We start from the raw sequence: 18343 nt of genomic DNA on the forward strand, positions 1-18343 counted from the left end.
GGAAGTTACATAAAGAAGAGAGAGTTTAAAACGTTGATAGAGAGAAAAACATTTAAAGTGGAGGGAGCAAGGGAGAGAGAAAAGTGACGAGAAGGAGAGAAAGAAAGAAACTTAAAGGTAGACAAAGGAATTGGTCAAAAGAAAGATGAAACAGAGAAGACGACCTAAAGAAAGAAAGACGTAGAGAGAGAGTTAAAGAGACAGAGAATTAGAGGATGGAAGATGGAGGGAGGGAGTTAAAGGCACAGAGTGAGAGGTGATGTTGGCACGGTGCCCTGGAAGTTGGCACACTGCCCAGCTGCTAGTTTGAAGGGATGCCAGCTGGCAGCCGGCAAGCAGAGGCCTGATTCTGTTCTTGGCCTATGCGGGAAGGAGCAGGAGGCTTCCCCCGAAGCTGTTCTGAGTAGCAGCCCTGCAAGTAGCGGTGTAATCAGCCTGAAAGGAGGACAGAATGTGCTCTGGTGCTAAGAATTTCACACCTGAAAAGACAGGAGGAAAATGACGATTCAGCCAGTTTTATTGAAAAAGGCTTAATCTGTTTTGCAATGAGTGGGGAAATGCTCCCTGCAGAAGAGACAAGAAACTGTCTGGTGCTTTCAAGGAAACTCAAGAAAGAGTTTTGACTCCTTGCCTCAATGCGGTCCCTATCAGGAAAGGCTGGAGCGGCTAGGGCTCTTCAGGTTGGAGAAAAGACAGTTGAGGAGAGATATGATACAGGTCTATAAATTAATGAGTGGAGTGGAACGGGGAGATGTGAATTGCTTTTATACTGCTTCCAAAAATTCTAGGACTAGGGGGCAGGCGATGAAGCTACAAAGTAGTACATTTAAAAGGAATCCGAGAAAATATTTCTTCACTCAACGTGTAATTAAACTCTGGAATTTGTTGCCAGAGAATATGGTAAAAGCAGTTAACCTAGCGGGGTTTAAAAAAAGATTTGGCTAACTTCCTAAAAGAAGTCCATAAGCCATTACTAAGATGGATTTAGGGAAAATCCACTGCTAATTTCTAGGATAAGCAGCATAAAATGTATTGTACTGTTTTGGGATCTTGTCAATTACTTGTAACCTGAGTTGGCCACTGTTGGAAACAGGATGCTGGGCTTGATGGACTTTTGGTCTGTGCCAGTATGGCAATACTTATGTTCTTATGTCCTTAAAAAGTACAAAGACTAGGGGGACATTCAATTAAGTTACATGGAAATATTTTTTAAACAAATAAGAGGAAATATTTTTTTCACTCAACGAATAATTAAACTCTGGAATTCTGCCTGAGGATGTAATAACAGTGGTTAGCATAGCTGGGTTTAAAAAGGGTTTGGACAAGGTCCTGGAGGAAAAGTCCATAGTCTGCTATTGAGACAGACATGAGGAAGCCACTGCTTGCCCTGGGATTGGTAGCATGGAATGTTGCTACTCTTTGAGATTCTGAATGGAATCTTGCTATTCTTTGGGGTTCTACATGGAATGTTGCTGCTAATTGGGTTTCTGCCGGGTACTTGTGACCTGGGCTGGCCACTGTTGAAAACAGGATACTGGGCTAAATGGGCCATTGGTCTGACTCAGTATGGCTATTCTGGTGATGTAGCTACAGGGGGCCATAGGGACCTGGGCCACCCAAATTGGCTCTGGGGCTCTTGGATTGGCTGGCAGGGGTCCACAACCCCTGCCAACTGACGCATTTGTCCAGCGCTGGTCTCCGTCTCTCCGCTGCATTGCCTGCCCTGCTCTTCCCCTCACATTGCATGCATGCTCGTTTTAGTAGTACTAATGTTTCCTGTTCCTCTTCTGTGAAGGATCAATGCTTTCGCCCCACTTCCTCCTGTAGTATTAATGGCCTGTATTCTTCATGTATAGTATTAATGCTGTCTGTTCTTCTTCTGGTGAAGTATCAATGCTATCTCCTCACGTGCTCCTGTAGTATTAATACTCTATATTCTTCTTGTGTAGTATTAATGTTTCATGTGCCAATAATACTGCTTGTTCTTCCTGTGTAGTATTAGTGCCTACTTACGTTATTTAGCATTAATGCTGCTTGTTCTTCGTTTTAATGCAGTATTAATGCTGTGTGTTCCTCTTTTCATGTCGTATTAACAATACCTGCTCTTCTCCTTGTGAGGTATTAATACTGTCTTCTCACTTCCACCTGTAGTATTAATGCTGTGTGTTCTTCTTTGGTAGTATTAATGATGGCTCTTCTCCTCCTCATGTAGTGTTAATGTTGTTTGTAGCCGTGTGCTTCTCTCCTTATGTAGTACTAATGATGCTTCTTCTTCTAAGTATGAAGTATTAATGCTGCCTCCTCACTGCCTCTTGTAGCATTAACGCTACAAGTTCTTCATCTTGTATAGTATTAATGATGCCTGCTTTCTTCTTCACATAGCAGTAATGATGCTTGTTCTTTACCTTGTGTAGTATTAATGCTACTGCTTATGTAGAGTTAATGATGCCTGCTTTTCTACTTGTGAAGTGTTAATACTGTCTCCTCACCTCCTCCTGTAGAATTAATGATGCCTGCTCTCCTTTTCATATGGCATTAATGCTACAAGTTCTTCATCTTGTGTAGTATTAATGCTGCTACTCATGCCGTATTAATTACACTTCTAGTAGGGTAGTAATAGCAGAAAAGGAGAAGTAGCTTCACAACAATCTTCAAGCTACTGATCTGAAGCTCTGAAGACAATACTTCTTCAACAAAGCCTACAATGAGAACCGATAACCGACAACCTCATTAATTCACCTCACCAACCCACTCAGTTACCAAGATCCACCTACATAACTCCCGATCACTCTCTCCCTTCTTCTCTCTCCCCTACTTAATCTCTGTACAATACTAACTGTGTATGATATCTTGTACTGGCATTGTTAACAACACTACGTAAGCCACATTGAGCCTGCAAATAGGTGGGAAAATGTGGGATACAAATGCAATAAAATAAAAAATAAAGAAAACTGAAGGAAGTATGTAGGGGGAGAGGCTATTGGTTGTCCTGGAAAGGAGTGATGGCCACGCCCAGTTACGCCAGTGAATGAACTAGACCGAGGATGAAGAGATTGAAAGGGTGGAAATGTATCTCATTCATGGAATCAGACACAAGGAGAAAGATCCTTTAAGGGGTCTCCTTAGGTAAACGGTAACAGAACCCACTAGGGAAGGGACTGTACCTTACCTGATGATTTGTAGGAATGAAGATGTGTTTCTAATGAATGGATAGAGATGCACACCTGAGTGCAGTGGCAGTCAAGCACCTGAGAAATAAAGTCCTTGATTTCAAAGCCACTGACTTGAGTAAAATGAGGGCATACCTAAAGAAAGTACTGGTGTGTGTGTGTGGGGGGGGGGATGTTAGGGGAGAGATGTAAGAGAAGTGCTGGAACAGTGGGATATGCTGAAAAGAGCTATAGGAAAAGCAACAAATATTGGTGTTAAGATAGTAAAAAAAATAAACAATAAAAGAATAAAAACATCAATTTGGTTTTCAAAAGAAGTGGCTGAGAAAAAAGTAAGAGCGACAGATTAGCATTCAGAACGTCCAGGGGAGCTCAGAAAGAGGAGCGCAGGGAAATAGAAAGCTGAAAGAGAGAGGAAACCGGTCAGAAAGGCAAAGGCACAAGTAGAAGAAAAGACAGCTAAAGAGAGAAAATGGGACAACTTGACTATTTCTAGAGACCCTCCCAACTGAAGGCATGTCTAAGCACTTCTAATCTCCTCCCTGTGTTTTTTTTTTTGTTACATTTGTACCCTGCGCTTAACCACTCATGGCAGGCTCAATGCGGCTTACATGGGGCAATGGAGGGTTAAGTGACTTGCCCAGAGTCACAAGGAGCTGCCTGTGCATGAAGTGGGAATCGAACTCAGTTCCCCAGGACCAAAGTCCACCACCCTAACCACTAGGCCACTCCTCCACTGTTGCTACTATTTGAGATTCTACATGGAACGTTCCTATTCCACTAGCAACATTCCATGTAGAAGTCGGCCCCTGTAGATCACCAATGTGGCCATGCAGGCTTCTGCTTCTGTGAGTCTGATGGATGGACATCAGACTCACAGAAACAGAAGCCTGCGCAGCCTTCTACATGGAATGCTGCTAGTGGAATAGCAACATTCCATGTAGAATCTCCAATAGTAGCAACATTCCATGTAGAATCTCCAATAGTATCTATTTTATTTTTGTTACATTTGTACCCGGCGCTTTCCCACTCATGGCAGGCTCAATGCGGCTTACATGGGGCAATGGACGGTTAAGTGACTTGCCCAGAGTCACAAGGAGCTGCCTGTGCCTGAAGTGGGAATTGAACTCAGTTCCTCAGGACCAAAATCCACCACCCTAACCACTAGGCCACTCCTCCACTGTTGCTACTATTTGAGATTCTACATGGAATGTTCCTATTCCACTAGCAACATTCCATGTAGAAGTCGGCCCTTGCAGATCACCAATGTGGCCGCGCAGGCTTCTGCTTCTGTGAGTCTGACGTCCTGTGAGTCTGACGTCCTCCCCATGTAGTTTAAGGTTGTCTGTGTTCTTCAGACAGTATTAATGCAGCCTGTTCTTTTCCTGGTGTAGTATTAATGCTCTTGTGTAGTATTAACGCTTCCTCCTTTTCTCTTCCCCTCCTGATTGAATAACTCTGAGAAGTCTTGTAAATAATTAAACAGAGAGATTCCTTCTAGGAAATCTGCTCTGAGTTTTTGAATGTGCACATATTTTTCAAGGTTGGATAAATTGAAAACAGGGAGACCGAAACCTTGTTTCTTTTACCTGACAGTGAAATGATCTCGAGACTGTTTGCACAGGACTGCCGGAAGGCATGTGAGTGAACTGCAGACTCTAAATCTCTGAGCAGAATCAACCCCTGAAAACTCCAACAGACTGGGAGTGCCCTGAGGACTGGGTTGAAACCCCCCTGCATCAGTACAAGAATTTATTGGGCTAATGAAGTTATTGGTTTTTTTGAAGCCACACCTCTATTGGATTTTGGTATGTGAAAAGTCCTGGCCCTGTCTCCTTAACAAGCCGGAAGGGAAGGAGACTAGAGCTGGCTTGCAGTGAAGTAAAATTTCAAAATGAGAAGGATACCTGGAAAATCTAACCTGGGTCACAAACACTACATTATTTTCATTTCATCCTGATTTATTGGACTGGAAAATCCATATGGAGCTTGCAGTCCCTTGGAAAAGGGAGTCTAGAGCGGGAATTTTAGGGGGTCTCCTGAGCAAAGGTTGGGGGCTTGGGGGATGCACCAGAGCTTCAAGAAGAGAATGATGAGGTCTGAGGTGGGCAGCAGCGTGGGCAGATGGGAAAAATTTTCCCCACCCCAAATCGGCCCTAAACCAGCCCAAAACCCACCCAAAGTCAAACCCCGCCCCCAACATCACCAACCCCCGCCCCCAACGTCACCTCTGACGTGGTTAGCCCCGCCCCTGACGTCACCTCTGATGTCATTAACCCCGCCCCTGATGTCAACCCTACCCCAGAAAAGCTTCTATTGGACCAAATTGGACCAATAGAAGCCCCCGAAAAAAGCGCAAACCCCGCACAGCTGCAACGAAAAAGAAGCCCAATTTCCTGCAGCCCGCAGCCTTCGAAAATTTCCAGCATCCTGGCTTAAAAACCAGCCCAATTGGCTGGGAAACCCACCCATCTGGCAACACTGGTGGGCAGTTTCCTGCTTCTGCCTCTTTGCTACCAGTAGAAACAGGATAGAAATTTTTCTTCACTCAACGCGTAGTTAAACTCTGGAATTCGCTGCCGGAAAGGGTGGTTAAAGCGGTTAGCTTAGCGGACTTCAAAAAAGGGTTGGACGGCTTCCTGGAGGAAAAAGCCATAGAACGTTATTGAACGGACGAGGGAATAATACAGTATTTCTAGGATGGGCGGGACAAATTGCTTGTTCTTTTGGACGCTGTCAGTGACAGGGTGCTGGGCTCGATGGACCCTTGGTCTGTCCCAGCATGGCGATGCTTATGTACTTATGACTCCATCTTACAGAGTAACACTGGCCGTAGCAGCAGAGAAAATGCGATTTATCCACTTAGAGGCCGTGCGTTACAGCCGTGTCCTGATGGCTGAGTGCACAGCTTTTTACGCGGATGTAATGCCAATGTTTTGTTCACCGCTGCAGTAGGCTAATTGTATGCAAATTTGAAGTGCACAGACTAGAGCTTGTGCACTAATCAGGATAAGCACAGCAAGGCAAGCGTATGCGCATGTCCGAGCAGAATGAGAGATGGTGTTCACCGGACCCGTGTGCTGGAATGTTATTCTGTGGATAAATGTCAGCATCACAGGAACTTCTTGTGATTAAAGCTTTTTATGATACCAGAACAAACATTCCAGCTTCTAACCCTGCACCAAGCTTTCTGCATCGCGGTTCCCCCTCCCCCACTCTGCTCTAGCTGAGGGTATGTCCCATCATTCAGCCCTACAAGTTTGGCCATGTGCACTGCTCTGCTTGTGGCCATAATAACCCTTCATGTGTGACACTTGTCTTTTCATGTACCACAAAATATATTTCTGTGTCCTAGTGACAGCTGAGGTAGTTGCTTATCTCACTGCCCGATCTCACCCCTTCCTGAAAAAGCAGGTTCTTTTGGACAGCTTCAGCGCACAACAGATGAAGAAATAAGAGGTAACCAACAGTGCAGGACAAAAATAACACAACAGAGATTTACAGGCGCACAACCGTGCAAGCACACACTCAAAGCCCTGTGCACATGGAATGCAGAATTATAGACACATGTCCCCGCTCAGACACACACACACATAAACACAGAGGAATAAAGGCCCACTCACACAAACACACACACACACATAGACACTGGCATAGAGGGATAATTCACACAGATACACACAAACACTGGCACAGAAGGACAAAGGTACACTCACACAGACTCACACAGACACACATACACACAATCACAGACACACACAGACACTGGCATAGAAGGATAATTCACACAGACACACACAAACACTGGCACAGAAGGATAAAGGTACACTCACACAGACACACACACATAATCACAGACACACATAGACACTGGCATAAAAGGATAATTCACACAGATACACACAAACACTGGCACAGAAGGACAAAGGTACACTCACACAGACTCACACAGACACACAGACACACAATCACAGACACACACAGACACTGGCATAGAAGGATAATTCACACAGACACACACAAACACTGGCACAGAAGGATAAAGGTACACTCACACAGACACACAATCACAGACACACACAAACACTGGCACAGAAGGATAAAGGTACACTCACACAGACACACAAAGACACATAATCACAGACACACATAGACACTGGCACAGAAGGATAAAGGTACACTCACACAGACACACAATCACAGACACACATAGACACTGGCATAGAAGGATAATTCACACAGACACACACAAACACTGGCACAGAAGGATAAAGGTACACTCACACAGACACACAATCACAGACACACACAGACACTGGCACAGAAGGATAAAGGTACACTCACACAGACACACAAAGACACATAATCACAGACACACATAGACACTGGCACAGAAGGATAAAGGTACACTCACACAGACACACACACAATCACAGACACACATAGACACTGGCATAGAAGGATAATTCACACAGACACACACAAACACTGGCACAGAAGGATAAAGGTACACTCACACAGACACACAAAGACACATAATCACAGACACACATAGACACTGGCACAGAAGGATAAAGGTACACTCACACAGACACACACACAATCACAGACACACATAGACACTGGCATAGAAGGATAAAGGTACACTCACACAGACACACACAAACACTGGCACAGAAGGATAATTCACACAGATACACACAAACACTGGCACAGAAGGACAAAGGTACACTCACACAGACTCACACAGACACACACAATCACAGACACACACAGACACTGGCATAGAAGGATAATTCACACAGACACACACAAACACTGGCACAAAAGGATAAAGGTACACTCACACAGACACACAATCACAGACACACACAGACACTGGCATAGAAGGATAATTCACACAGACACACACAAACACTGGCACAGAAGGATAAAGGTACACTCACACAGACACACAATCACAGACACACACAGACACTGGCACAGAAGGATAAAGGTACACTCACACAGACACACAAAGACACATAATCACAGACACACATAGACACTGGCACAGAAGGATAAAGGTACACTCACACAGACACACACACAATCACAGACACACATAGACACTGGCATAGAAGGATAATTCACACAGACACACACAAACACTGGCACAGAAGGATAAAGGTACACTCACACAGACACACACACAATCACAGACACACATAGACACTGGCATAGAAGGAGAATTCACACAGACACACACAAACACTGGCACAGAAGGATAAAGGTACACTCACACAGACACACAATCACAGACACACACAGACACTGGCATAGAAGGATAATTCACACAGACACACACAAACACTGGCACAGAAGGATAAAGGTACACTCACACAGACACACAAAGACACATAATCACAGACACACATAGACACTGGCACAGAAGAATAAAGGTACACTCACACAGACACACACACATAGACACTGGCATAGAAGGATAATTCACACAGACACACACAAACACTGGCACAGAAGGATAAAGGTACACTCACACAGACACACAATCACAGACACACACAGACACTGGCATAGAAGGATAATTCACACAGACACACACAAACACTGGCACAGAAGGATAAAGGTACACTCACACAGACACACAGACACACACACATAATCACAGACACACATAGACACTGGCATAAAAGGATAATTCACACGACACACACAAACACTGGCACAGAAGGATAAAGGTACACTCACACAGACACACAAAGACACATAATCACAGACACACATAGACACTGGCATAGAAGGATAATTCACACAGACACACACAAACACTGGCACAGAAGGATAAAGGTACACTCACACAGACACACAAAGACACTGTTAAACAGATAAAGGCACACACACAGATACACAATAATATCCACACTAGACAAGGAAATATGACAATTTAACCAGGAAACGGACAGTACTGAACCCCGACACATGATTCTGCTTGGGATGAACCACCCAAACCTATTTACCGACACTTCTTTACTGTATTTGTTCACACCGGAGTCTGTAACCACCTCTCCGGAACTACGTAAGCCACGTTGAGCCTACTAATAAGTGGGAAAAGGTGGGATACAAATGTAACAAATAAATAAATAAATAATTTGTTCACACGGTGGAAAAAGAAAAACAGAAGTTCCAACAACAACTGCAATGCAACCGACTTGCCAGGACACACCGGGCCAGGTTTACCTATAAACTAGAGCCTTTCATTACAAGGGGCCTCAGGCTTCACTAGCATGGAAAACCCTTAAAAGGAAAATGTACTTCCTACTTAATTGAGGGGGGGGGGGGGGGTCACAATACCCATATACGCAGCCCTGACACACATATGGAAAGGTCTGGTCCGAATCCTCATGTTCCCTCTGACATATCCTGCAAATTTTATTTCCACAGGACACCAGACACAAAAGTTATTAGGGGACTGACACATAGACTGAAAAAAACAGGTCAGAGAAATTTCCTTAAGAGATGTATAAAAGTACCCCTCGGTTTTAAGTAGGAGGCGGCACACACAAATCGCTTTTTCCCATCTGTGAGATCTTAGGCCTACTTTTTTTTTTTTCAAAGAAACTGGAACTACAAGTGCAGGGACTGGTTTAACTGGTTTCTAATGATCTGCAGCCATCTGGTAAGTCTATACAGGTGGCAGAACTTGAGAAGGTCTTCATAAAACCGACCCCACTGAAAGTACAAGGGTGCAAGTGACAGCCTCTTTCCTGTGGAAACATGAAATACTTTGCAAAAGATGGAGGCACTGATCAGCCACAAAACGGAGCCATTATAAGGATAACTGTAATTTCTAGACAGTCCTGCACAAATGCAGGCAACTTATCCACAGTTAGCTGGCAATTGGGTCTGTCTGGCAGGCATGAGTTCCCTAATAACCAGGGGCGTAGCCAGATGGCCAATTGTGAGTGGGCCTGAGCCTAAGGTGGGTGGGCCTGGAATTCATCCCCCCTCGGTTTGCTCCTCTCTCCACCCCTCCCTGCCCACAAATCCCAAATATTGAGCTGGCGGGGATCCCCAAACCCTGCCAACTAAATATTTCCTCCTCCTCCTCCTCCTCCTCCTCCTCAAGCAGCCAGCAGCATTTGCTTCAAATTGAAGGCTGGCAGGCCATGCATGCTCAGTGCTTTTGCTTGTGCGAAAACTGAGCATGTGCAGAAGGGCCAGTCTCAGCCTCAGGTCAAGGCAAGTGCTGCTGGCCAACATTGGGAAGAGTGGGGACTGCCCAAGGACAGAAAATCTTCAGCTGGCAAGGTTTGGGGATCCCCACCAGCCACAGCAAGAGTGTCACAATTTTGGGTGGGCCTGAGTCCAAAATGCCCACCTGTGGCTACGCCACTGCTAATAACTGCAAGTTTTAGCAGAAATACAGGCGCTCATGCTGCCGGGTCTGTCTGGCAAGCTGTGCGTTCCTCAGGTCACTCAGGCTACTGAAGGTGAGGGACCATAGCATAAGAACATAAGCATTGCCATACTGGGACAGACCGAAGGTCCACCAAGTCCAGTATCCTGTTTCTAACAGTAGCCAATTCAGGTCACAAATACCTGGCGAGATACCAGAACTAGTAAGACAGAGTTTATGCTGCTTATACTAGAAATAAGCAGCAGATTTTCCCAAGTCCATCTTAATAATGGCTTGTGGACTTTTAGAAAATTACCCAAACCTTTTTTTAAACCCTGCTAAGCTAACTGTGTTTAGCACATAACAAATGCCAGAGTTTAATTACATGTTTTCTCCTGTTTGTTTTAAATGTAATGCTTAGTAGCTTCATGATGTGCCCCCTAGTCCTAGTAACATAGTAACATAGTAGATGACGGCAGATAAAGACCTGCATGGTCCATCCAGTCTGCCCATGACAAACTCATAGTATTTTTGGAAAGAGAAAACAAGCCATTCATATCTACCCATTTCACTCCACTCATTACTTTATAGACCTCTATCATATCTCCCCTCAGCCGTCTTTTCTCCAAGTTGCTTTAACCTTTCCTCATAGGGAAGTCATCCCATCTCCTTTATTATTATTATTATTAACATTTGCATAGCGCTACCAGACGCATGCAGCGCTGAACACCTGACACAGAGAGACAGTCCCTGCTCGATAGAGCTTACAATCTAATTCATTTTTGTTCCTTTTCTAATTCTGCTATATCTTCATTTGAGATATGGTGGTCAAAATTGCACACAGCATTCGAGTTGCAGTTGCATCATGGAGCGATATAAAGGCATTATTACATTCTCATTCTCACATTCAAGAAGTCCACCATGCTGGAACTTTGTGGTTAAACCCGGGATCAGAGGGGTGCTGAGTATAAACTGAAAAGGGGACACTAAAGTAGAATTCACGAAGACCACAAAACATGAGCTGGATAAGGAGAGATGTCCTGCAGATGACCAGACTGTATGGTTGGTACCCAGGAGACTTCCTTGGCAATGTGACAGGAATATTTGGCCAGAATGAATGGACCAATTGGTCTTTTCCTGCTATCATCTACTATGTTGCTATCTGAGCCTCTCTAAAAATCAGATTAACTTTCTGTCTATGCCCTTCACTGGACTCATGATCTCTACCCCTCTTTTTCACTGAGCTGTTCAGTGGCATACCAAGGGGGGGGGCGGTGGGGGCGGTCCGCCCCCGGTGCACGCCGCTGGGGGGGTGTCGCGCGCCTGTTGGCTCCGTATCCGCTCGTTCCCTCCCTGCTGCTCCCTCTGCGCCGAACAGGTTACTTCCTGTTCCGGGGCAGAGGGAGCAGCAGCCAGGGAACGAGCGGACTCGGAGCCAACAGGCGTGTGGCACCCCCCAGCAGGTAAAAATGCACCGAGGGGGGGGGGGGTGTAATTTCGCCGGGGGGAGTCGCGCTGCACCCAGGGGGGGGGGTAATTTCGCCAGGGGGAGGTGTCGCGCTGCACCCGGGGGGGGGGGGGAGGTCGCATCAGCGATCCGCCCCGGGTGTCAGCCAGCCTAGGAATGCCACTGCAGCTGTTTTTAGGGAGGATGGACAGCAGTCATTGCCCAGGACCTCAGCACCATAAGGAGTCCGCTTGGCAAAGCCGGGTGGTGTTACTGAGGCAGAACTTCAGGGCTCCTGGCACTGGCAGGGACCCAAATCTTAGCTTCTGCCCTGTGCCCTGATGCCAAACTCTCTACTTCCTCCCAAATTACGTGATCAGAGGAGAGAGGTTTCCCTGCCTCCGGCTGCAGTCAGTTTATATTTTCCAGTTCAAAACAGACTCAAGGCAGCTCTGTAACCGCCTGCCTGTGTCAGTTATAGAGGAAACATATCACTTCCATCAGTTTGACCGAAGTGCAGCCGCAGAACTTGTCTCTGGTGCAGGAGATAGAGGAGGAGAGGGGGGAAGGGAAGTTACATCTTCTTCTGAGACAGTGAAGAAAAGACAGCAGGAAAGAACAAAAAGCACCTGCTGTCTCCACCCACTTCCAGCCCTGCTGAACACAGTCGAAGAGTGTGTGGAGGGGGAGGGGAGGCTTGCACTACCACTGCCCCTGCTCTGTGGTGCGACTGCTGCCGTCCGTGCTGTGCTCATTCTCTGGCCAGACTGTGTGTGTATTGATGCCGCCTGTGCTGTGGTGGGTGTGTGTGTTTGAGAACCTTATACTGCTGTTGTCTGTGCTGCACCCATGTTGTGGTGGGTGGATGTGTGTGTGTGTGTGTGTGAGAGAGAGAGAGAGAGAGAGAGAGATAAACTTACACTGCTGCTGTTCGTGCTGTGTACCCATGTTGTGGTGGGTGGATGTGTGTGTGTGTGTGAGAGAGAGAGATAAACTTACACTGCTGCTGTTCGTGCTGTGTACCCATGTTGTGGTGGGTGGATGTGTGTGTGTGTGTGTGTGTGTGAGAGAGAGAGAGAGAGAGATAAACTTACACTGCTGCTGTTCGTGCTGTGTACCCATGTTGTGGTGGGTGGATGTGTGTGTGTGTGTGTGTGTGTGAGAGAGAGAGAGAGAGAGAGAGAGATAAACTTGCACTGCTGCTGTCCGTGCTGTGTACCCATGTTGTGGTGGGTGGATGTGTGTGTGTGAGAGAGAGAGAGAGATAAACTTACACTGCTGCTGTTCGTGCTGTGTACCCATGTTGTGGTGGGTGGATGTGTGTGTGTGAGAGAGAGAGAGAGATAAACTTACACTGTTGCTGTCCGTGCTGTGTACCCATGTTGTGGTGGGTGGATGTGTGTGTGTGTGTGTGTGTGTGTGAGAGAGAGAGAGAGAGAGATAAACTTACACTGCTGCTGTCCGTGCTGTGTACCCATGTTGTGGTGGGTGGATGTGTGTGTGTGTGTGTGTGTGTGAGAGAGAGAGAGAGAGAGAGAGAGAGAGAGAGAGATAAACTTACACTGCTGCTGTCCGTGCTGTGTACCCATGTTGTGCTGGGGCTGTGTATACTCTCAGTTCAACACCTTCCCGAAAGCCGACCAGCAAAACATTCCTGACAAATTAAAATGACTGTGAGCTTCAACACACAAACAGAAGCAGGATCAGTTCATTTTAACAACTGTGTCTCTTTTGTCACCTGCACAGCCTGAAAAACAAATCATTTCTTGTTCCTCTGTCTCCCTGCCTTAATCTCTGCTGTTTTAACAGGGACACAGGGGGTGAGTCAGCCACCCTGCAAACACTGGATTTGTTCAGTGTCTTGGGTTATGGTAGCGCTGGCTGGTAGCAGCAGAAAAACCCTCTATTCACACCGCCAACTGCCACTCGTGCTACGTTCTCTCTTCATGCCAGTCGCCAGCCTGAGCTAGGCGAGCTTCGTTAACCGTTTCCTTCCCGGCACCCAGCCCAGCTCGAGTGCGCTCCCAGGGCCTGCCCAAACGAAATCCACCGGGGATGCTGCACAGGGGACAGGGACTTCCACCGGGACAATAAAGCCCGCACAAGTGCTGACATTATTAAAGCGAAGCTGAGCACGGGGACAAGGCGAAAATCTCTCACACAATGCCCTGCTCTACTGCTCAGTCTTTTACCTGTCGCTGCGTGGTAATTAGACATAGATCACTGCAGACGCCTGGACTATACCGAGAACCTAGGGCTGCCTCCTGGCATCCACCAGGAACATTTCATTCGTTGTATCCAAACAAAGTTCGGCTCAAAGTGGCTTACAGTGAACAGGTAAGTTTGCATAAAACAATGTAACTAGGGTAGATACATGGAGTGAATGTATTACGTAAAACAAGAGATAACCGATGGAGCTGGAATTGGTACATGGAGCACATGAGATGGACGGAGCGATGGGTAGTAGATTAAACTAGGCATGAAGCAATAGGTTGCAGTAGCCTACAAGACAACAGTGCGACAGAATAATGATAACGCAGTAACCTACAGATAGAAATGTCCAGAACCATGAATTTAAGAACTGTGTATTCCTCTTTGTCCTGTTTCTAGTGGCTCTGTGTTTAATGGGTTAGCCCTTATCTGTAAAGTGTTTGCTGATGACGAATGCTTTCAGGATCTTAAGAACGTGTAGATAGTTTGTGATTATTCTTACGGCTGAGTTCCACATTTTCGACGCAAGGTATGGAAAACCCAAGGCATGGATGGACATCACGCCACCAGGTCCAGTGTCCAGCAACTAGTGGATGCATCAGCACGGAATGGTCTAACCGCAAGCGGAACAGCGCTCTGGACCAGTACTTGCATCCAGATACATTCCCCTGTCATTAACACTCGGTCTGTATAGAGTATTTGTGCCGTTCTGTTTCCTTTATCACCACACAGTTCCTGCCAGGGGCGTAGCTACGTGGGGCCACGGGGGCATGGGCCCCTGTAAATTTGGCCCTGGCCCTCCCTGCCGATGACCCTCTTGACCCCCCCCCTCCCGCTGCCAACCCTCCCCCGCCGCCGCCGTCGGGTACCTTTGCTGGCGAAGGACCCCAACCCCCGCCAGTTGAGGTCCTCTTCTCTGGCGCAGCCACGTTGCTGATCTGCAAGGCTTTGTTCTGTTTCTGTGAGTCTGATGTCCTGCAACGTGCAGGATGTCAGACTCACAGAAACAGAATGAAGCCTTGCAGATCAGCTAGCAACGCGGCCACGCCATACAAGAGGACTTCGGCTGGCGGAGATTGGGGTCCCCCGCCAGCAAAGGTACCCGATGGTGACGGTGATGTCGGTGGTGGGAAGGGGGGGGGTTGAAAGGGTTGGTGCCGGGGGGGTCAAAATGGCGTGAGGGGGGGGGTCGGCGGCGCCGGGGGGGGGGGGGCTAAAATGTGCCCCCTCACCTCGGGCTCTGGACCCCCCTCCTGCCGAAGTCTGGCTACGCCCCTGGTTCCTGCACAACCAAATTCTCCTATTAATAAAAGGGTAACAGCAGTACCTGTCTTGCACTCCTGACTCTCTATGACAGCGGAGGGTGACCACAATTCAGTCGGGTTTTCAAGATTTCCACAGCAAATGTGCAGGAGATCTATTTTCATACAATGGAAGTGGTACATGCAAATCAATCCCCCGCTTTACGAAATGATGCTTGATATACAGCTGGCTAAGACCCACAGCCAGGGCCGTTCCCTTCCCCGTCCAAACAGACAATTTGCAGGCTGTAGTTCAGTGCTATTTCTGCCCACCTTTCGCTAGACTTTTACAGATTTTGGAAGCGAAAGGAGAATGGAAAAAAAAAACAAGAGAGGAATAGGAGAAGACTGTGGCCCTTACCTTCATGGGAGTGAGAGAACCAGAGCTGGGAGGTCCCTGCAGAGTGTGGTCCTCGGAAGGTGGGCTCTGAAGGGGAGGATGTCGGCCCCGCTGGGTGTGCCGGTGCCGATCCGAGGCTGCTGCTTAAAAAACTTCCCATGAACGATGCAGATGAGTTTCCCATCAGTCCAGTACCCGCTAGAGACAAGAGAAAGGGAAGCAGGATAAGTAAAACAGTGTCAATTTAACGGACTCTTCCAACCATTATTCTAAATTCAGTCATTATTTTCCCTTCTACTTCTCCTCTGCCACCCCGAGACACCCTTAAATCTGTAGCTGACACCCAGCATCCACATCGGAAACTCACAGAAATACTTTCCTCTGCTGGCAGGGACTAGGCGGCAGCCTCCAGCCCTCTAGTTCCCGTGAGGCATGACAGGTAGACAGAAATCTCTTACACACTCACACCCGCCCTTGGAAAGGAAAGCTGTGAGGTCTTGAAACCTGAAGATCTGGAATATCAGCTGTTCTGTGGGTCCTTTAAGAGGTATCAATATGAACAAAATCTCCAGCTTTCTCCAGAACCAACATCACTACTAGAACTCTCCCCTTACCCACGAGCACATATGTGAGCACGCACTCACGTTCACAAACATACACATGTGTACACTCACACACATGCACACAGAAACATACACACACTCATACGTGTGCACACTCACATTCGTGACCACACAGACACACATGCCTACAAACATACACATATGCACACTCACACATGTGCACGCTCACATTCATGCCCACACACACATGGATACACACATTCACACACACATGCACACAAACATACACATGTGCACATTCACACACACAAGCACAGAAACGTACACATGCACACTCACAGGTGTATCCATGCCGACAAGCATGCATACACACATTCACACACACATGCACACAACATACACATGTGCACACTCACACACACACAAGCACAGAAACATACACATGCACACACTCACACGCATGCCCATGCCGACACACATGCACACACACACATGCACACACTCAAATGTGTGTCTATGCTGACACACATGCATACACACATTCACATACACATGCACACATTCACATGTGTGTCCATGCCGACACACATGCATACACACACTCACACACACAAAGATACACATGGGCACACACACATGCACACAGAAACATACACATACTCACATGTGTGCACACTCACATTCATGCCCACACAGACACAAACATACACATTTGCATACTCACACATGTGCACGCTCACATTCGTGCCCACACACACATGCATACACACATTCACACACACGTGCACAGAAACATACAAATGCACACACACACGTGTGTGCCCATGCCGACACACATGCACACACTCACAAACATACACATGTGCACTCATACTTAAACACAAACATGTGCACACTCACACACATGCACACACAGACATGCACATGTACACATGAGCATACACACACACACACACACCTCATGCATGCAGTCTCTTACATGTATATCTCAAGAAGGGATCTGTGACTCTCTAGAACTTATGTTTGTTGGTCATACATAAGGTGTGGGAACTTACAAAGTGTCCATGTACCCATGACCATATCTCAAACATATATCATTCCTGCAAATGGATCTTATGCACACATACATGATGTGATCTTGGATGAGTCATTTTACCCTCCATTTGCCTCAAGTACAAACTTAGATTGTAAAGTTCTCCAGGGACAGAAAAATACCTTCTGTGCCTGAATGGAAACTGCTTCAATTGCAAGAGAGAGAGTAAAGCCAAAGCAACGGCTGGCAGTTAGATAAGTCTGTGAAACACATGTTAGCAAGCGTGTATTGGTGTAAATTACCACAAGCTGAAACCTGCTAGAGGCAACCAAATTCTCATGGAAACCTGCAGTTGCCATAACTCAACAACCTATAAACTGATCGCAGCATCAGAAGGTTGTAATGAATAACGTTTCACAGGAACCCTCTGAAAAGATGCTCCAAAAAGATGGAGAGGGGGAGGCAGCATTTGAGGGAGGACACCCAGATCCTGGCCCCAAATCCGTAAACACAATCAGAGAACCACCACATGATCCGGGACTGGTGCAGTGGACGCAGCGCTAACCGTTAGAGCACTGGTTTACGCTTGATGCTCCTGCACTAATCTTACGCCCGATGTAGGAAGAAACGCTAGCATGGGGAAATCAGCACAAACCCTGTGCACTGAAGGACATGCAATTAAACTGCCCCAGTTGGGGGGAGGGGGAGGAAATCTCCTTCTCTTTACTCCCACTCAGGCTTCATAAAGATGCATCGCTGGAGTGAGGGTGATCTGGGGTGATCTTCCGCACGTCACCTCAGATTACCAAGTATCACCAGTGATAGATACCTTAACCTTTTTCTTGCGTTGATTTTGATATATGGAGCATAAAGGTTGCC

General features: G+C 46.7%; 1 protein-coding gene across 1 annotated transcript in view; it reads right to left on the minus strand.

The window, feature by feature from the left end:
• Nucleotides 1–18343, minus strand: part of BAHCC1 (BAH domain and coiled-coil containing 1) — a 281988-nt gene that overhangs the window by 166377 nt on the left and 97268 nt on the right. The window contains 1 exon segment of the mRNA XM_030206874.1: nt 15890–16066. Coding sequence (XP_030062734.1) covers nt 15890–16066 — 177 coding nt within the window.

Source organism: Microcaecilia unicolor, chromosome 6, assembly GCF_901765095.1.
Source record: "Microcaecilia unicolor chromosome 6, aMicUni1.1, whole genome shotgun sequence".
Classification (NCBI taxonomy): Eukaryota; Metazoa; Chordata; class Amphibia; order Gymnophiona; family Siphonopidae; genus Microcaecilia; species Microcaecilia unicolor.